Raw genomic sequence first — 14,248 nt, 5'->3', positions numbered from 1 at the left:
TACTCATATTCGGTTCCCCCTCTATTCTCATGCACGCCAATAATGATCATTATCTTCCACAGAAACCAAATAGGAATTATTCATGTATATAACATGAAACGTACAGGACACCGGGCACTGATAGAATAACTGAAAAATCATTGCAGTTACAATGTAGTAAATATTTGGATATTGCTATTTTTTTTTTACTTTTTAAACATTCATATCATTTGAACTTCGTAATAGATGTCAGACAAAAAATGTTTCGTTATAGTTGTCATCTAACATTGTTCATTGAATAATGAAGACCGGGTTTATGTCGTTGTGTAATGAACAAACACAGCTGATAATATCATTAAAACATATTTATCAGCAAAGGATCGTTATGGTCTGTACCGTAAAAGACTGACATATTTGTTTTTTGTTGTGATCAAAGCACACGTGTGCTGAGGTCAGATCCAGATATTTCGTATATTCGCTTGTCGGTATATGTAGCGTTAAAGATTCCGTTGGTAACGACACACCGGGTAATTACAGGATCATACAGTGAAATGTAACACCAAATTTACATTCCAATTGATAAAGAAACATCGATTGCAATTAATTTCATTAAAACGTTTTTGCCCTCAGAAATAATTCACTTATAATTAACGTTGTTACTTTTATGAAACGAATTCTTTGGGAACTTTGTTATTGAAACCGGTAATCCGCTCTTACATATATTGTTTTTACTGCACGTGATAAAAAACCCTTCAACTCATTTGGAAAACTAGTTCTTACTTTGGTCGAGTAATTGTAAAGACAAATAAGATACCAATTAAGTGATATTGTCCTAAATCGGACAAATTTGTGTCACCATCCTGATAATTGTTGTATTAAGACTGTAACTTTCTGTTAGACATAGAACAAGCGAAAAAGCTCTCTCGCTGCTTTATATAATATTGTTAGCAAATTAACAAATTCCGCATGTAATGAAATTGAATCCAACTTTCTGCAAAAAACAATCTGCAAATCAACCAGTCTAGCCCATAGCTCCAGTCCAAATATGCTAAAAGGACATGAGACGTCTAGATCATGTACTTTTACAGTATATTACAGTTGCCTATTACAGAAAAATCATCTCTAAGATACAATGATTATAAAAAACAATAAAACCCATTTTTGAGGTAAAGTTTTATTATCTCAATAACAGTATAAAAATAACAATTGTATTTCAGTCAATTGACTTCTGTCGATAACAATAAAAATATAACCATGCGCTGTCAAACACATTCACTCACTTTTAAACGTCTGTGCGTAATCGCACTTGTGTCAAGATATCTGCAATCATACACATTTAAGCTATACATAATAGTTCATAATCGATTGTGTTAAATCGACAGTCTGAATTAAAGTATAATAATCAAGTAAATCTTATTACATTTATAATCCTTTTCGTAAGACTTTTACGTCTTGTGTTTTCTATGGGCAAAACCCTTCGTCGATTTTTTTAAATGGATTAAAGATTTCTATAAGTCGTTTTCCATTTTTTTCATAAACATTGTTAGAACACAAATACACTTTTGGCAGAGTTCAGCAAATGTTCCTATATACAAGACATAACTGTCTTAAATCACGTCGAAATGTTTATCCTAGTGATGATCATTAAGTATGGGTTGTCCTTGAACAGGTTAAAGACAGTTCGTTTCCCAGGGTGATATTTCTGGTAAATTTTTGGTAGCATCATCTAGACGATGTTTCTAACATAGTGTATATTGTTGGCATACACATTAAAACCAGCTCCATATCTAGTTTATATCAAAACATAATTTTTAAACATTATCCAGCAACTATTTGAAGTGTCGTGTGGTTTTACAGATCTTCGATGTGGATGAACACACAATTTTCTCCTAATGGTTATGCATGGTTCCACACAAACTGTCATCACTATCCGAATCCAATGAACTGAGGTCTTCTGTGGAGCTTGAGGTTTCTGAAACAATAGCAAAATAAATATGTTATATATATTCTTGCCGTGATGATATTAACTCCAAAAAAAAATTTTTCAGGTACGACAATTTCAACTTCTGAAATAGCACTAGCACATGAATTTTAATGAATCTTGAATAATTACCTTCAATGCTGGACACAGATCCAGTAAGAGTTCGGGACAGGGAACTTCGGTTTTGTCTTTTAGTGGTGAACTCATCGACATTTACGAAAATCATTCTACCATTGACCAGAGCCAGCTTCTTCCTTAATGGTGTGTTAGAGCTCCTTCTTTTTGATAGCGTCTGGATGTTATCATTGATACACATGAGCTGCTTCATCAACTGAACATCTTGTTGTCTGAGGTCAAGCTGTAAATACCAAAGGTAATAAATTAAGATGCTGTTTCAGATTACGAGTGAGTGATATATATTTCCAAAGGGAAATAAATGGATTTGAAATTTGGGAAAAAATTAAACCCAACAATCGAATTGCATTATTCAATATATGATGATTACGATGATCATTACGATCAAGTTAATTACCATTTCACTCCTGAGAGTGGCCAGGGCACCATTTATCCTGTCAGAAACGCTGGTTTTGGATGTTGTGTGAGCAGATTCCATTTTAAATGATTTAGTGTGATGGACGTAGCTGTAACGTGTATTCGGTGACTAGGCGAGAACTGATTAAGGCTTGCGTTGTTAAGTCGTTATATACCAACCCATTGTCACGGGTAGATGACTGATCACGTGATGTTTTAGCCGTACGCTACCATATGCAGATTGGTTACACCAGTGGCTTTGTGTCCTGGTGTGACGATTAACTGGTTATAGGGTTACAGATTAAACCTATAGATGGTATTGAATATCTAACGCAGGATTCCAACCTTATTCAGTAGGTTCTCCTGCATAGACCAAGACACCTGGAATTAAAGAAATGAAATATCCGTGACATGACAGAAGGAAATACCAGTGCTACTTGGTACTGGTTACCTTGTACTTGTTCTGGGGTACAATTTCGTGGATCCCTTTACAGTACTTCTATTAAGATGACAATTTATTTTCCGTTATAATGTGTGTAATTGCAAGAATTATGAGATATTAGTCAATTAGCATTCTTTTGCTTTTTGGTTTACGTAATGACGTTATTAATATTATTTGCAATATGAATAAAATTGCTGTGCTTCGGTCAAATGTTATTTGTAATTTGAAATAAAGTTAGTAATGTGCTTTAAACGAGATACAAGTAACAGATATGTATGCCTGACGCACCATGACTATCAAAATGATTTATGAGATTCCTTTCATTAAGTTTAGGTTTGTATAGGCAATTTTGTTACACATTTAGTTGTTTCTGGCTAACAATGTAGAATGTTTATATATGCATCTGAAAGCTATCTGACAAAAAATATATGTAATCTATGTATTTAATAGAAGCCCATGGTTTAGATATTTAAACATTTTAGATACTCATTATATTTAAATGGCCAGTGATAAAAATGTAATAATAGTTCAAATTCGTACATTACATTTTTTTCATGATTAATATTTAAAGATATATGGATAAGTGTTTTCCAATAATCGTCGTTTACATTCCACAATTATGATATATGCAAAGTTAGAACTAAACAGACATTGTTTGAACAAAATTGACATCTAACTTCAATGTTCTTTATCCTACATTTTTAAGCTCAAAAAAGAAAATCGGAAAGTAATCTTTGTTAGAAAACGAGAAAGATTATTCCGAAAATGCTGACGTCATATTCTACATGTAATGATGTTGCGATCGAAAACGAAATGGTACCGTTTTTGTTTTTTTCCCGAGGAGTGATAATGTTTCCTGTCGTTATTTTGCAGTAATTTCTTAGAAGTTTTAATTTCGCAGTTATTGTATGATGGAACTTTACGTTGCGGGTAGTTTATATCTTGCGAAACTTGACTCCGGGTAGAGATCAATTACATGTGGAATGGGTTGCCTGTTTATGATTAACTGACAATGAGTTACTATTTTTACATGTCTATTGTGTAGATTGTGTTTGATAAAGTATCACTGCAATATTACAGTTATTGATAAGATCCCCCGCTCCCTATGTTTTTACATTGGACACCATGAAATACATAAAATTCATGTTTCTTATACGGCAGTCAACGATAACCCAAATATATCAACATAAAGTGGATGCCACTACCAGCGAAAGTCAAGCACTGTCGTGAATTACCCCTACAATGATTGATATAGTAATATAAAGGTTGTTTTAAAATGGAAACTGTAATGACACAAAGGTCAGCGAGAATGATAATATAAGAAATATCTGTTGACATATGGTGCCCTATAAGTTGACTATTAGTTTAAATATTCAATAGTTATTGCAATGCTAGTGAAGTTATAATGTGCGTGTATTTTGTGAGACATGTTGTACGTCAAGCCTGCATCAAATCTATCTAATTTAGGTTCGAACAAATCAAATATTTATTATGCACACTATCGATGATTAGCTACTACAAAATAAAATACTGAGTATAAACTTCCATCAATATATCCTCATTATATCTCTCAAATGGGACAAATGTCTCAACTGAAGAATTTTGAATATATAAGATACAAACAGCTAGAACCAACTGGTTGAAATAAACATTAATAATGGGAAGTGTTGAAGGATATTCTGGATTATAAGTATTGAAATAAAAAAATGGTTTTCTTTCGTTTTCTTCAGTCGCCATTGATCAGCAAACAGTTCGATAATCATGCGTACAATAAAAACACAAGAATATAAAGGTTCCTTAAATTTTTATTTAAATTTGTAACAATGTATATAGGTATTGCAACATTCCCTTCACTTTCGCTTTTGTGCTCATTTGTTGACTTTAATCTTTTAGACTAGAATTAAGTTTATAAATTATGTTCTACTTCTGCATTCCACTTACACATTGATTATAACATTAGACAATTAATTTCCATACGATTATACAATGCCATTTTTATCAAAGATATACATTGATATGAAGAATTATTTACTCTCCTCATCACTCAAATATGTAACTACTGCGTGTATTTTCTTATCAAACACTTCATATAGACGTTACGCAAATGTTCCAACTTTCATACACATCTATGCCCTGTGAACACATTGAAAGAAATGTCTGGCAGTATTAGGCGAATGTCATTTAATTGACAAACGGTGTCTCCTTGTAACGTAATGGAAACAACGAATAAGTTTGAAAAGTGTTTTTGCTTCGATTGAAGAAATTGATATATCATTGGTAACAAACTTTCGATGTTTATCAATATTTCAACGCCGAATCCTCTTCATAAAAACCTGTCAGTATGTTTATTTCTAAACCATAATTAATCCTTGTCCAGCAAGGGAAGAACCACGAGGTTGTGAGACTAGTGTTGGTGATACGTTGATCGTAAAAATGTTTCTTTTTCTGAGTCATGATACTATTCGTTGAGAGTCCAACAAGTCGTAAACTGTTCTATTGAACCAAATGAATTAATTTTCAATACCAGTCAGGCTTTCATCACTGTCAGAGTCTGCTGAACTCGATTCTTCTTCTGGAATCGATTCACTTCGGTTGATGAATTTTCGTCGTCCGTTAATCGTGTATTTCGTTTTTCGTTGCCTTCCAGAGTAAGGCCTTCGTTTGGTCAGCGTCTGTATGTTTTCATTGATCGACATAAGCTGCTGCATCAGCTGGACATCTTGTTGTCTGAGGTCAAGCTGTAACGATAAAAGTACGAATTCGATTAATTTTAGAAACAAAACAAAATCAAAAATGCTCTAATCTCAAATTACAGAAACAATAATGATTTTTAAAAAAATAAGAATTATTTAATAATTACCATATCACTCCTGAGTGTAGCCAGGGCACTGTTGATCCTGTCAGTAGCACTACTGTTGGATGCTGTCGGTACGGTTTCCATTCCTATAATTGGTTTATATGATATATGATCAATCCTCGATACAAGAAGATCAGTGTCTGTTTGAGGACTGATCAGGATTTAGTTTTCCTAAGTATTTATACATATCTGCCTTCCCTATGAGGGCTACGTAACATTGCGTGTGGTTTAATGTCTGCCAAGTACCTCCGGTGAGATATCAGTTACATATGGCATATGCTGACTGTTAATCATATAATGACAAAGCTTGATAACTTATTTTGAATATTAATTGTTTAGATGGTGTTTGATCAGACACCAATATTACTGCAATTTTACAGTAATTGCTATATTCTCAAAAATGCTGATCGCAATCGATATACGATGTTCTAGGAAACATGTATTTTTTTCTCTGAACAGAATGAACAAAATGCGTGTTTTTAGCATGTTTTAAATCAGATCAACCCGATAATAATAGATATTCTTGGTCTCTACATACATACGCAAATTTAGCATTGCCGTTGAGTAATACTCAATAAAATGCGCAATAGTATCTGTTAACCTAAAACTAGAAATGCTAAAATAGACAAGACCTCCTATTTTATTGTAGTAAGAAATACAAATTATTTTGATTGAATTTTTCATGCACAGCATTAGAAATAACAATTACTTGGTCTGGTTAGTAAGTTTACCTTCTGCATTCTGCATGCATTCACATTCTGAAATGTTAGTATACCTTGTAGTTATCAATTGATATCTTATCCCCTACCTCGTCTGTTTTGACGCCTCCTAACCATGAAATGAATGACGCATTTAGAACTTACAGGACAGGAAATAGATTACAAAGATTTCGATATGAATTCCTTGCCACAACATAGCAGTGAAAGTCCGCATATTGTCGTCACTATTTGTTTGTTATTTATATACAAATATGGTGTGTTATATTGAAACAGTTGTAAAACAAAAAACATTGAAGTGCATAATATTACAAATTACATCAACTATTTTGAAATTATTCATACTACAAACCATCAAATTCCTACACTGTTGATAGTCTGTAAGCTTCCTGCTCTGTCGGTGATTCAAATATATTTCCTAGTATATTTCCTATAAGTGTGTTTATTGGATTAGTGAATATATAATATAATTTGTTTGCGACGTTTGTAAATATGGTCTGTATTTAAGAGTTACACAAATGCATAGTACCTTTCAATGCAAAGTTCTTATTTAGATGTTTTGTGTACAAAATAATGCATGGATTAATGAAAGATCCCAGTCAACTAATTGCGCGATATATTAGCTAATTTTTGTTGTATTTATTTCTGCCCTAGTACGTGTAAAATGTTACGATTTCTGAAAACTGTTTTAGGCTATATCAAAGTCAACTTATTTGAGTAGAAATTATCAAGAATAGATTCAGTATTGTCGGAATCAAATAACAACACAGATGTTGTAATTCGCATTCTTTACTTATCAAGCTATGTCGAAATGATTTTCTCTGTTCATGACCAGCCCAACTGCGATAATCATGATAAAAAAAGAGAAAACAAAAAACAAGAAAAAAATCGATTCATTTTCATTTTAATTATATTTGTAACAATGTAAAAGTAAATATTGCTTTTGTCCCTACACAAACATTCCTATACACATCTTCTCACAACCATTCTTTAAACACTTGAAAATTAGAAAGAATTTTCTTGTTCTTTCCGGATTTCACATTTGTACTAATATAAAGCTACAGGTTCTTTACACACGACTCTATAATACAAAATCATAGTCTATCAAAGTTTCATCCACTTCTTGAAAAAAATCACATGCAGACATGTGCCGTGACATGAGTTGCTTTTTGTGCGTGTGAAGTATGATCACATTCGTCAACAATGGATTGTGTCACTACCTGCCATACTAACATTTGAAAGACCATACTTTCCAACATACATACATATGTTAATCTTTTCACAACCTGAACACAGTGATATACATATATGGCAGATTTGAGCAAGTGTCATAGAACTATAGTTCTGTCTCAGTTTGTCATTGCAATTGGAGAGAGTCTGTTTTGTACGTATTCCATTGAATAAGTTAAAGACAATGTCCAGATCATCAGGAAAACTATTTCTTTGAAATGTTCAATTAAGTGATGTTTCCTCACAGAATATCTTATCGCGCTTAATCATATTACCGAATTCCATTTCCAAATTACGCTATATCCTTTGTCCAGCAAGGGAAGAATCATGAGGTTGTGGGACTACTATTGGTGATTCGATGATCGTTAAATGTTTTTTTCTTTTCTTTGTTATGATCATATTCGTTGAGAGTTCAACAAGTCGTAAACTGTTCTATTAAACCAAATGAATTAATTTTCAATACCGGTCAGGCTTTCATCACTGTCAGAGTCTGCTGAACTTGATTCTTCTTCCGGAATCGATTCACTTCGGTTGATGAATTTTCGTCGTCCTTTAATCATGTATTTCGTTTTTCGTTGCCTTCCAGAGTAAGGCCTTCGTTTGGTCAGCGTCTGTATGTTTTCGTTGATCGACATAAGCTGCTGCAAAAGCTGGACATCTTGTTGTCTGAGGTCAAGCTGTAACGATAAAAGTACGAATTCGATTAATTTTAGAAAAAAAAAAAAAACAAAACAAAACAAAACAAAACAAAAACAAAATCAAAGATGCTCTAATCTCAAATAACAGAAAGAATAATGATTTAAAGAAAATAGGAATTATATAAAAATTACCATATCACTCCGGAGTGTAGCCAGGGCACTGTTGATCCTGTCAGTAGCAGTACTGTTGGATGTTGTCGGTACCGTTTCCATTCTTATAATTGGTTTGTATGATATATAATAAATCCTCGATACAAGATGAGCAGTGTCTGTCTGAGAACTGATCAGGGCTTTGTTATCACAAGTATTTATACCTGTCTGTCACCCCTATGAGGCCTACGTAACATTGCGGGTGGTTTAATATCTTGCATAAAGAACTTGTTATATTAGCCAAGTACCTCCGGCGAGGGATCATTTACATCTGGCACAGGGTGACAGTATATCATTTAATGACAATGGTACGTGGCTATTTTTGCATGTCTTTTGTTTAAGTGGTGTTTTATAAGATGCCAATGTTACTGCCATTTAACGATGATTGAAATTTTCACCAAAAGTTATGTGCTATTGCTTTTCGGAATTTATGTATGGCGTACCAGGAAACGGGTCGTTTTTATTCAGCACACAATGAATGCATGATATGCATGCTTTGATATTTATACAGCAGATCAATACAAACGAATACTTTTACTCACTAACTACAGATGTCAGTTCAGCTCTGTCTAATTTAGCGTCCAATCAATTACGTAAACGTAGCTGTTATCTTAAAACCGGAGAGTATAATATTAGGCAAGGTCGTTGTTTTAGTGTAAAGCGTCCGAATGACCTTTCAGTTGACGGTGTTCACTTTCTACTCCCATTCTTAACCTGCACTATGTAAGTTTGTTATTCATGCGTGGTATCTGTCTCGTTCCATTTCAAATTGTGATTGATTATATCATCAAATCCCAAAATAGGTCCGTTAATGTTACCTCCTCCGATTTGCTTCTGTTACTGTTAATAATGTTTTCTTTGGGTATGATGGCACATGACGTGACAAGAAAGGGTATTATACAGATAACAACAAAAACTCATTTAGGCTTGACGTTTATTTTATTTGGATCATCATTACACACATGTTCTGTAGTTACGGCTTTGAAACCAACGTCCTTCCCGCAATGGTGAAAATGAGCATGTCGTGGTTTTCTCCTCTTGAATCAATTGAAGTCCTTAATAACGAAGAAGCGACGAAGGACTGTGGGTTGGTAATGTCTTATAAAAGCCACCTGTTGTTTTAGCCAGGAGCCTCCGTGGAGAGATCAGTTACATACGGAATTGTGTCATTATAGATCTGATATTGTCAATGTATTACCATTGTTAATTATCAATTGTATAGATGGTGTTAGATAAGGTATCTGTATTATTACAATCCTACAGTTATTGATATGTCCCCCCTCTCCCGCCCTGCGTCCGAGGTTTTTAAACTAGACAACATGAATTATATGACGTTCATGTTTCTAATATGACAGGAGACGACATCCTTGATACATAACAAAAGAATATTTCCCACTACATACAAACGAGAGTTCAAAATTGTCATTATTTTACAATGATTCATATAAGAATAAACATTGTTTTGTAACGGAATTGTAATGAGTTCATGATCTATAATAAAAAGAATATATTTGAGTGTCTATTTACACAGAGCAACACAATATCATTTCTTTTGACGGTTTTATGGGTCCTGTTGTTTCTGCATATATAATGAAATTGATAGTTTAGATGTTCGAAATATACGTTTTTGTGCTGCAGTTAGTGTGTTTGTTGCAATGCAAGTGAAACTATAATGTATATGGCTTATGAAGCATATTGTGTAACAAGCACGTATCAAATATAACAAATCTGGGCCCGAACAAAGCAATGTAATTCTAGCGCGATATATTCCATGTCCTATTCTCGATTATTAGCTAGAATAGTGTTCATGCTTAGGATGAACTTTAGAATCTGATATTCAATAGAGCTTTTAAATAGAAAAGAAGATTTTTCGTTCATTGTTTAAGCCGAATTTGATATTGTTTAAAGAAAAAACATTTATTATTTCATCTAATATGTGTTGAATGTCTCAACTATTGGCCTTAGAAGAGATAACATACAACAGTCAGAACAAATTGCCTGAAGTAATTATTAATCACAGGAAGCGTTGAGAGATACTCTGGATTATGAAATGAAATCAGGAAATGTATTTGAAGCCGTGTTTCTATGGTTCTCTTCTGCTGCCGTTGGTCAGCTATCATTGCAATAATTATGCGGTAACAGATAACAAGAATATCAGAATTTCTTTCATCTTTATTTTAATCATTTTTATAACAATGTAAAAAAGTATTGCAACTTTCCCTTCCCAATCTCTTGTACACACTTATCATATACTAAAACCTAATATTACACTATTGTTACATACTTCATATACTCATCATTTTACTCTGAACACATCGTTAGAAATGTCTGGCAGAATTGGGCAAATGTTTCATAGTCTACATCTCTTATTCCGTTAAAGGAATACCGTATGCGTTTGAACGAAATGTTGTTATAATTATCGGTAACAAACTTTCGATGTTTATCAAAGTTTCAACACCGACTCATTTTCCTAAGAATATGCCACTTCGTTCATATCGTAATCACAATTAATCCTTGTCCAGCAAGGGAAGAATCATGAGGTTGTGGGACTACTATTGGTGATCCGATGATCGTAAAAAGTTTTTTTCTGTGTTATGATCATTTTCGTTGAAAGTTCAACAAGTCGTAAGCTGTTCTATTAAACCAAATGGATTAATTTTCAATACCGGTCAGACTTTCATCACTGTCAGAGTCTGCCGAACTCGATTCTTCTTCTGGAATAGATTCACTTCGGTTGATGAATTTTCGTCGTCCTTTAATCGTGTATTTCGTTTTTCGTTGCCTTCCAGAGTTAGGCCTTCGTTTGGTCAGCGTCTGTATGTTTTCGTTGATCGACATAAGCTGCTGCATCAGCTGGACATCTTGTTGTCTGAGGTCGAGCTGTAACAATTAAAGTAAAAGATCGATTAATTTTAGAAACATCAATAAAAATATCCAATAGTTTAGATACGAAATAACGGAGAAACAGAGAATTAATGGAAAAAACATCTAAATAATAATTACCATATCACTCCGGAGTGTAGCCAGGGCACTGTTGATCCTGTCAGTAGCAGTACTGTTGGATGTTGTCGGTACGGTTTCCATTCTTATAATTGGTTTGTATGATATATAATAAATCCTCGATACAAGATGATCAGTGTCTGTCTGAGAACTGATCAGGATTTAGGTTTCTTAAGTATTTATACATATCTGCCTTCCCTATGAGGGCTACGTAACATTGCGTGTGGTTTAATATCTGCCAAGTACCTCCGGTGAGATATCAGTTACATATGGCATATGCTGACTGTTAATCATATAATGACAAAGCTTGATAGCTTATTTTGAATATTAATTGTTTAGATGGTGTTTGATCAGACACCAATATTACTGCAATTTTACAGTAATTGCTATATTCTCAAAAATGCTGATCGCAATCGATATACGATGTTATAGGAAACATGTATTTTTTCTCTGAACAGAATGAATGAATAAAATGCGTGCTTTTAGTATGTCTTAACACAGATCACCCCAAAATGATAAATATATTCTTGGTCACTACATACATACGCAAATTTAGCATTATCAATAAAATGCGAAATAGTATATGCTAACCTAAAACTAGAAAAGCTAAAAATAGGCAAGACCTCCTATTTTATTGTAGTAAGAAATTCAAATTATTTTGATTGAAGTTTTCACGCACAGCATTAGAAATAACGACCACTTGGTGGTCTGGTTAGTAAGTTTAACTTTCTGCATTCTGCATGCATTCACATTCTGAAATGTTAGTATATCTTGTAGTTATAAATTGTATCTGTCTCATTATTTATGATTGATTGTGTGATCAAATTTTCTTGTTGTCTCCGTTGAGTTTTTTCCGTTACCGTTAATAATGTTTATTGTGCGTATAAGGAGCTTGAGATTTGAAAACCATGTGTATGAACTAGAGAAGAACACAACGTACTATATCTCATTGATGTTTATTTCAGGTACTTTTCTAAAATCTCCCTCACACACATAATCAATATTAACGATTATAAAATCAAACATCCCTCCCTTACGATACCTGGTATGAATTGAAGTTATTGACAAGAGAGGCAACGAAACATTGCTGGTATTATTTGCATATAAAAAGCACCTGCTGCTTAACCAAAGAACCTCCTGGAAGATATCAATTACATTTGGCACAAGTTGAAACTATATAATGTACTGACAATGTATTATTAATGTTACATGTTTGTTGTTTACACCGTGTTTGATAAGGTATCTATATTAATCCATTCTTACAGTAATTGATATCTTATCCCCTACCTCGTCCGTTTTGACGCCTCCTAACCGTGAAATGAATGACGCATTTAGAACTTACAGGACAGGAAATAAATTACATAGATTTCGACATGAATTCCTTGCCACAACATAGCAGTGAAAGTCCGCATATTGTCGTTACTATTTGTTTGTTATTTATATACAAATATGGTGTGTTATATTGAAACAGTTGTAAAACAAAAAACATTGAAGTGCATAATATTACAAATTACATAAACTATTTTGAAAACATTCATACTACAAACCATCAAATTCCTACACTGTTGATAGTCTGTAAGCTTCTTGCTCTGTCGGTGATTCAAATATATTTCCTAGTATATTTCCTATAATTGTGTTTATTGAATTAGTGAATATATAATATAATTTGTGTACGACGTTTTAAATATGGTCCGTATTTAAGAGTTACACAAATGCATAGTACCTTTCAATGCAATGTTCTTATTTGATTTTTGTGTACAAAATAATGCATGGATTAATGAAAGATCCCAGTTAACTAACTTCGCAATATATTAGCTAATTTTTGGTTATATTTATTTCTGCCTTAGTGCATGTAAAATGTTACGATTTCTGAAAACTGTTTTAGGCTATATCAAACTCAACTTATTTGAGTAGAAATTCTTAAGAATGGATTCACGATTGATGGAATCAAATAACAACACAGATGTTGCAATTTGCATTCTGTACTAATCTAGCTATGTCGAAATGATTTTCTGTTCATGACCAGACCAACTGCGATAATCATGACAAAAAAGAAAGAGAAAACAAAAAACAAGAAAAATCGATTCATTTTCATTTTAATTATATTTGTAACAATGTAAAAGTAAATATTGCTTTTGTCCCTACACAAACATTCCTATACATATCTTCTCACAGCCATTCTTTAAACACTTGAAAAATTAGAAAGAATTTTCTTGTTCTTTCCGGATTTCACATTTGTACTAATATAAAGCTACATGTTCTTTACACTCGACTCTATAATACAAAATCATAGTCTATCAAAGTTTCATCCACTTCTTGAAAAAAATCACATGCAGACATGTGCCGTGATATGAGTTGCTTATTGTGCGTGTGAAGTATGATCACATTCGTCAACAATGGATTGTGTCACTACCTGCCATACTAACATTTGAAAGACCATACTTTCCAACATACATACATATGTTAATCTTTTCACAACCTGAACACAGTGATATACATATATGGCAGATTTGAGCAAGTGTCATAGAACTATAGTTCTGTCTCAGTTTGTCATTGCAATTGGAGAGAGTCTGTTTTGAACGTATTCCATTGAATAAGTTAAAGACAATGTCCAGATCATCAGGAAAACTATTTCTTTGAAATATTCAATTAAGTAATGTTTCC

General features: G+C 33.2%; 4 protein-coding genes across 4 annotated transcripts; all 4 read right to left on the bottom strand.

The window, feature by feature from the left end:
• Positions 1-1,868: 1,868 nt before the first annotated feature.
• On the bottom strand, positions 1,869-2,573 carry LOC132549748 (uncharacterized). The gene is made up of 3 exons (XM_060213705.1): positions 2,493-2,573; positions 2,093-2,318; positions 1,869-1,951 (listed from the first exon to the last, which is right to left on the bottom strand). The coding sequence occupies exons 1-3, from the start codon at positions 2,571-2,573 to the stop codon at positions 1,869-1,871; spliced, it is 390 nt and encodes a 129-aa protein (XP_060069688.1).
• A 2,870-nt stretch (positions 2,574-5,443) lies between these two features.
• On the bottom strand, positions 5,444-6,537 carry LOC132549681 (uncharacterized). Its single transcript, XM_060213632.1, has 3 exons — positions 6,522-6,537; positions 5,794-5,876; positions 5,444-5,671 (listed from the first exon to the last, which is right to left on the bottom strand). The coding sequence occupies exons 1-3, from the start codon at positions 6,535-6,537 to the stop codon at positions 5,444-5,446; spliced, it is 327 nt and encodes a 108-aa protein (XP_060069615.1).
• A 1,648-nt stretch (positions 6,538-8,185) lies between these two features.
• On the bottom strand, positions 8,186-8,849 carry LOC132549680 (uncharacterized). The gene is made up of 3 exons (XM_060213631.1): positions 8,833-8,849; positions 8,567-8,648; positions 8,186-8,413 (listed from the first exon to the last, which is right to left on the bottom strand). The coding sequence occupies exons 1-3, from the start codon at positions 8,847-8,849 to the stop codon at positions 8,186-8,188; spliced, it is 327 nt and encodes a 108-aa protein (XP_060069614.1).
• A 2,387-nt stretch (positions 8,850-11,236) lies between these two features.
• On the bottom strand, positions 11,237-12,319 carry LOC132549679 (uncharacterized). The gene is made up of 3 exons (XM_060213630.1): positions 12,264-12,319; positions 11,588-11,735; positions 11,237-11,464 (listed from the first exon to the last, which is right to left on the bottom strand). The coding sequence occupies exons 1-3, from the start codon at positions 12,317-12,319 to the stop codon at positions 11,237-11,239; spliced, it is 432 nt and encodes a 143-aa protein (XP_060069613.1).
• Between the last annotated feature and the right edge of the window lie 1,929 nt (positions 12,320-14,248).

Source organism: Ylistrum balloti, unplaced genomic scaffold, assembly GCF_031769215.1.
Source record: "Ylistrum balloti isolate Yb309-2 unplaced genomic scaffold, AGI_CSIRO_Ybal_v1 Utg370076, whole genome shotgun sequence".
Lineage (NCBI taxonomy): Eukaryota > Metazoa > Mollusca > Bivalvia > Pectinida > Pectinidae > Ylistrum > Ylistrum balloti.
The sequence above is the reverse complement of the archived record's forward strand: the minus strand, read 5'-3'. Positions and strand labels throughout refer to the sequence as shown.

What these genes read in the sequence shown, in the direction of transcription:
- LOC132549748 (XM_060213705.1), bottom strand. Translation starts at nt 2,573, where the DNA reads ATGGAATCTGCTCACACAACATCCAAAACCAGCGTTTCTGACAGGATA. An exon ending in CCACTCTCAGGAGTGAAATG is followed by an intron (nt 2,319 to 2,492) that starts GTAATTAACTTG and finishes TGGTATTTACAG; the next exon opens with CTTGACCTCAGACAACAAGA. An exon ending in ATCTGTGTCCAGCATTGAAG is followed by an intron (nt 1,952 to 2,092) that starts GTAATTATTCAA and finishes CTATTGTTTCAG; the next exon opens with AAACCTCAAGCTCCACAGAA.
- LOC132549681 (XM_060213632.1), bottom strand. An exon ending in CTACACTCAGGAGTGATATG is followed by an intron (nt 5,672 to 5,793) that starts GTAATTATTAAA and finishes TTATCGTTACAG; the next exon opens with CTTGACCTCAGACAACAAGA.
- LOC132549680 (XM_060213631.1), bottom strand. An exon ending in CTACACTCCGGAGTGATATG is followed by an intron (nt 8,414 to 8,566) that starts GTAATTTTTATA and finishes TTATCGTTACAG; the next exon opens with CTTGACCTCAGACAACAAGA.
- LOC132549679 (XM_060213630.1), bottom strand. Translation starts at nt 12,319, where the DNA reads ATGCAGAAAGTTAAACTTACTAACCAGACCACCAAGTGGTCGTTATTT. An exon ending in TGGTCGTTATTTCTAATGCT is followed by an intron (nt 11,736 to 12,263) that starts GTGCGTGAAAAC and finishes AATCCTGATCAG; the next exon opens with TTCTCAGACAGACACTGATC. An exon ending in CTACACTCCGGAGTGATATG is followed by an intron (nt 11,465 to 11,587) that starts GTAATTATTATT and finishes TAATTGTTACAG; the next exon opens with CTCGACCTCAGACAACAAGA.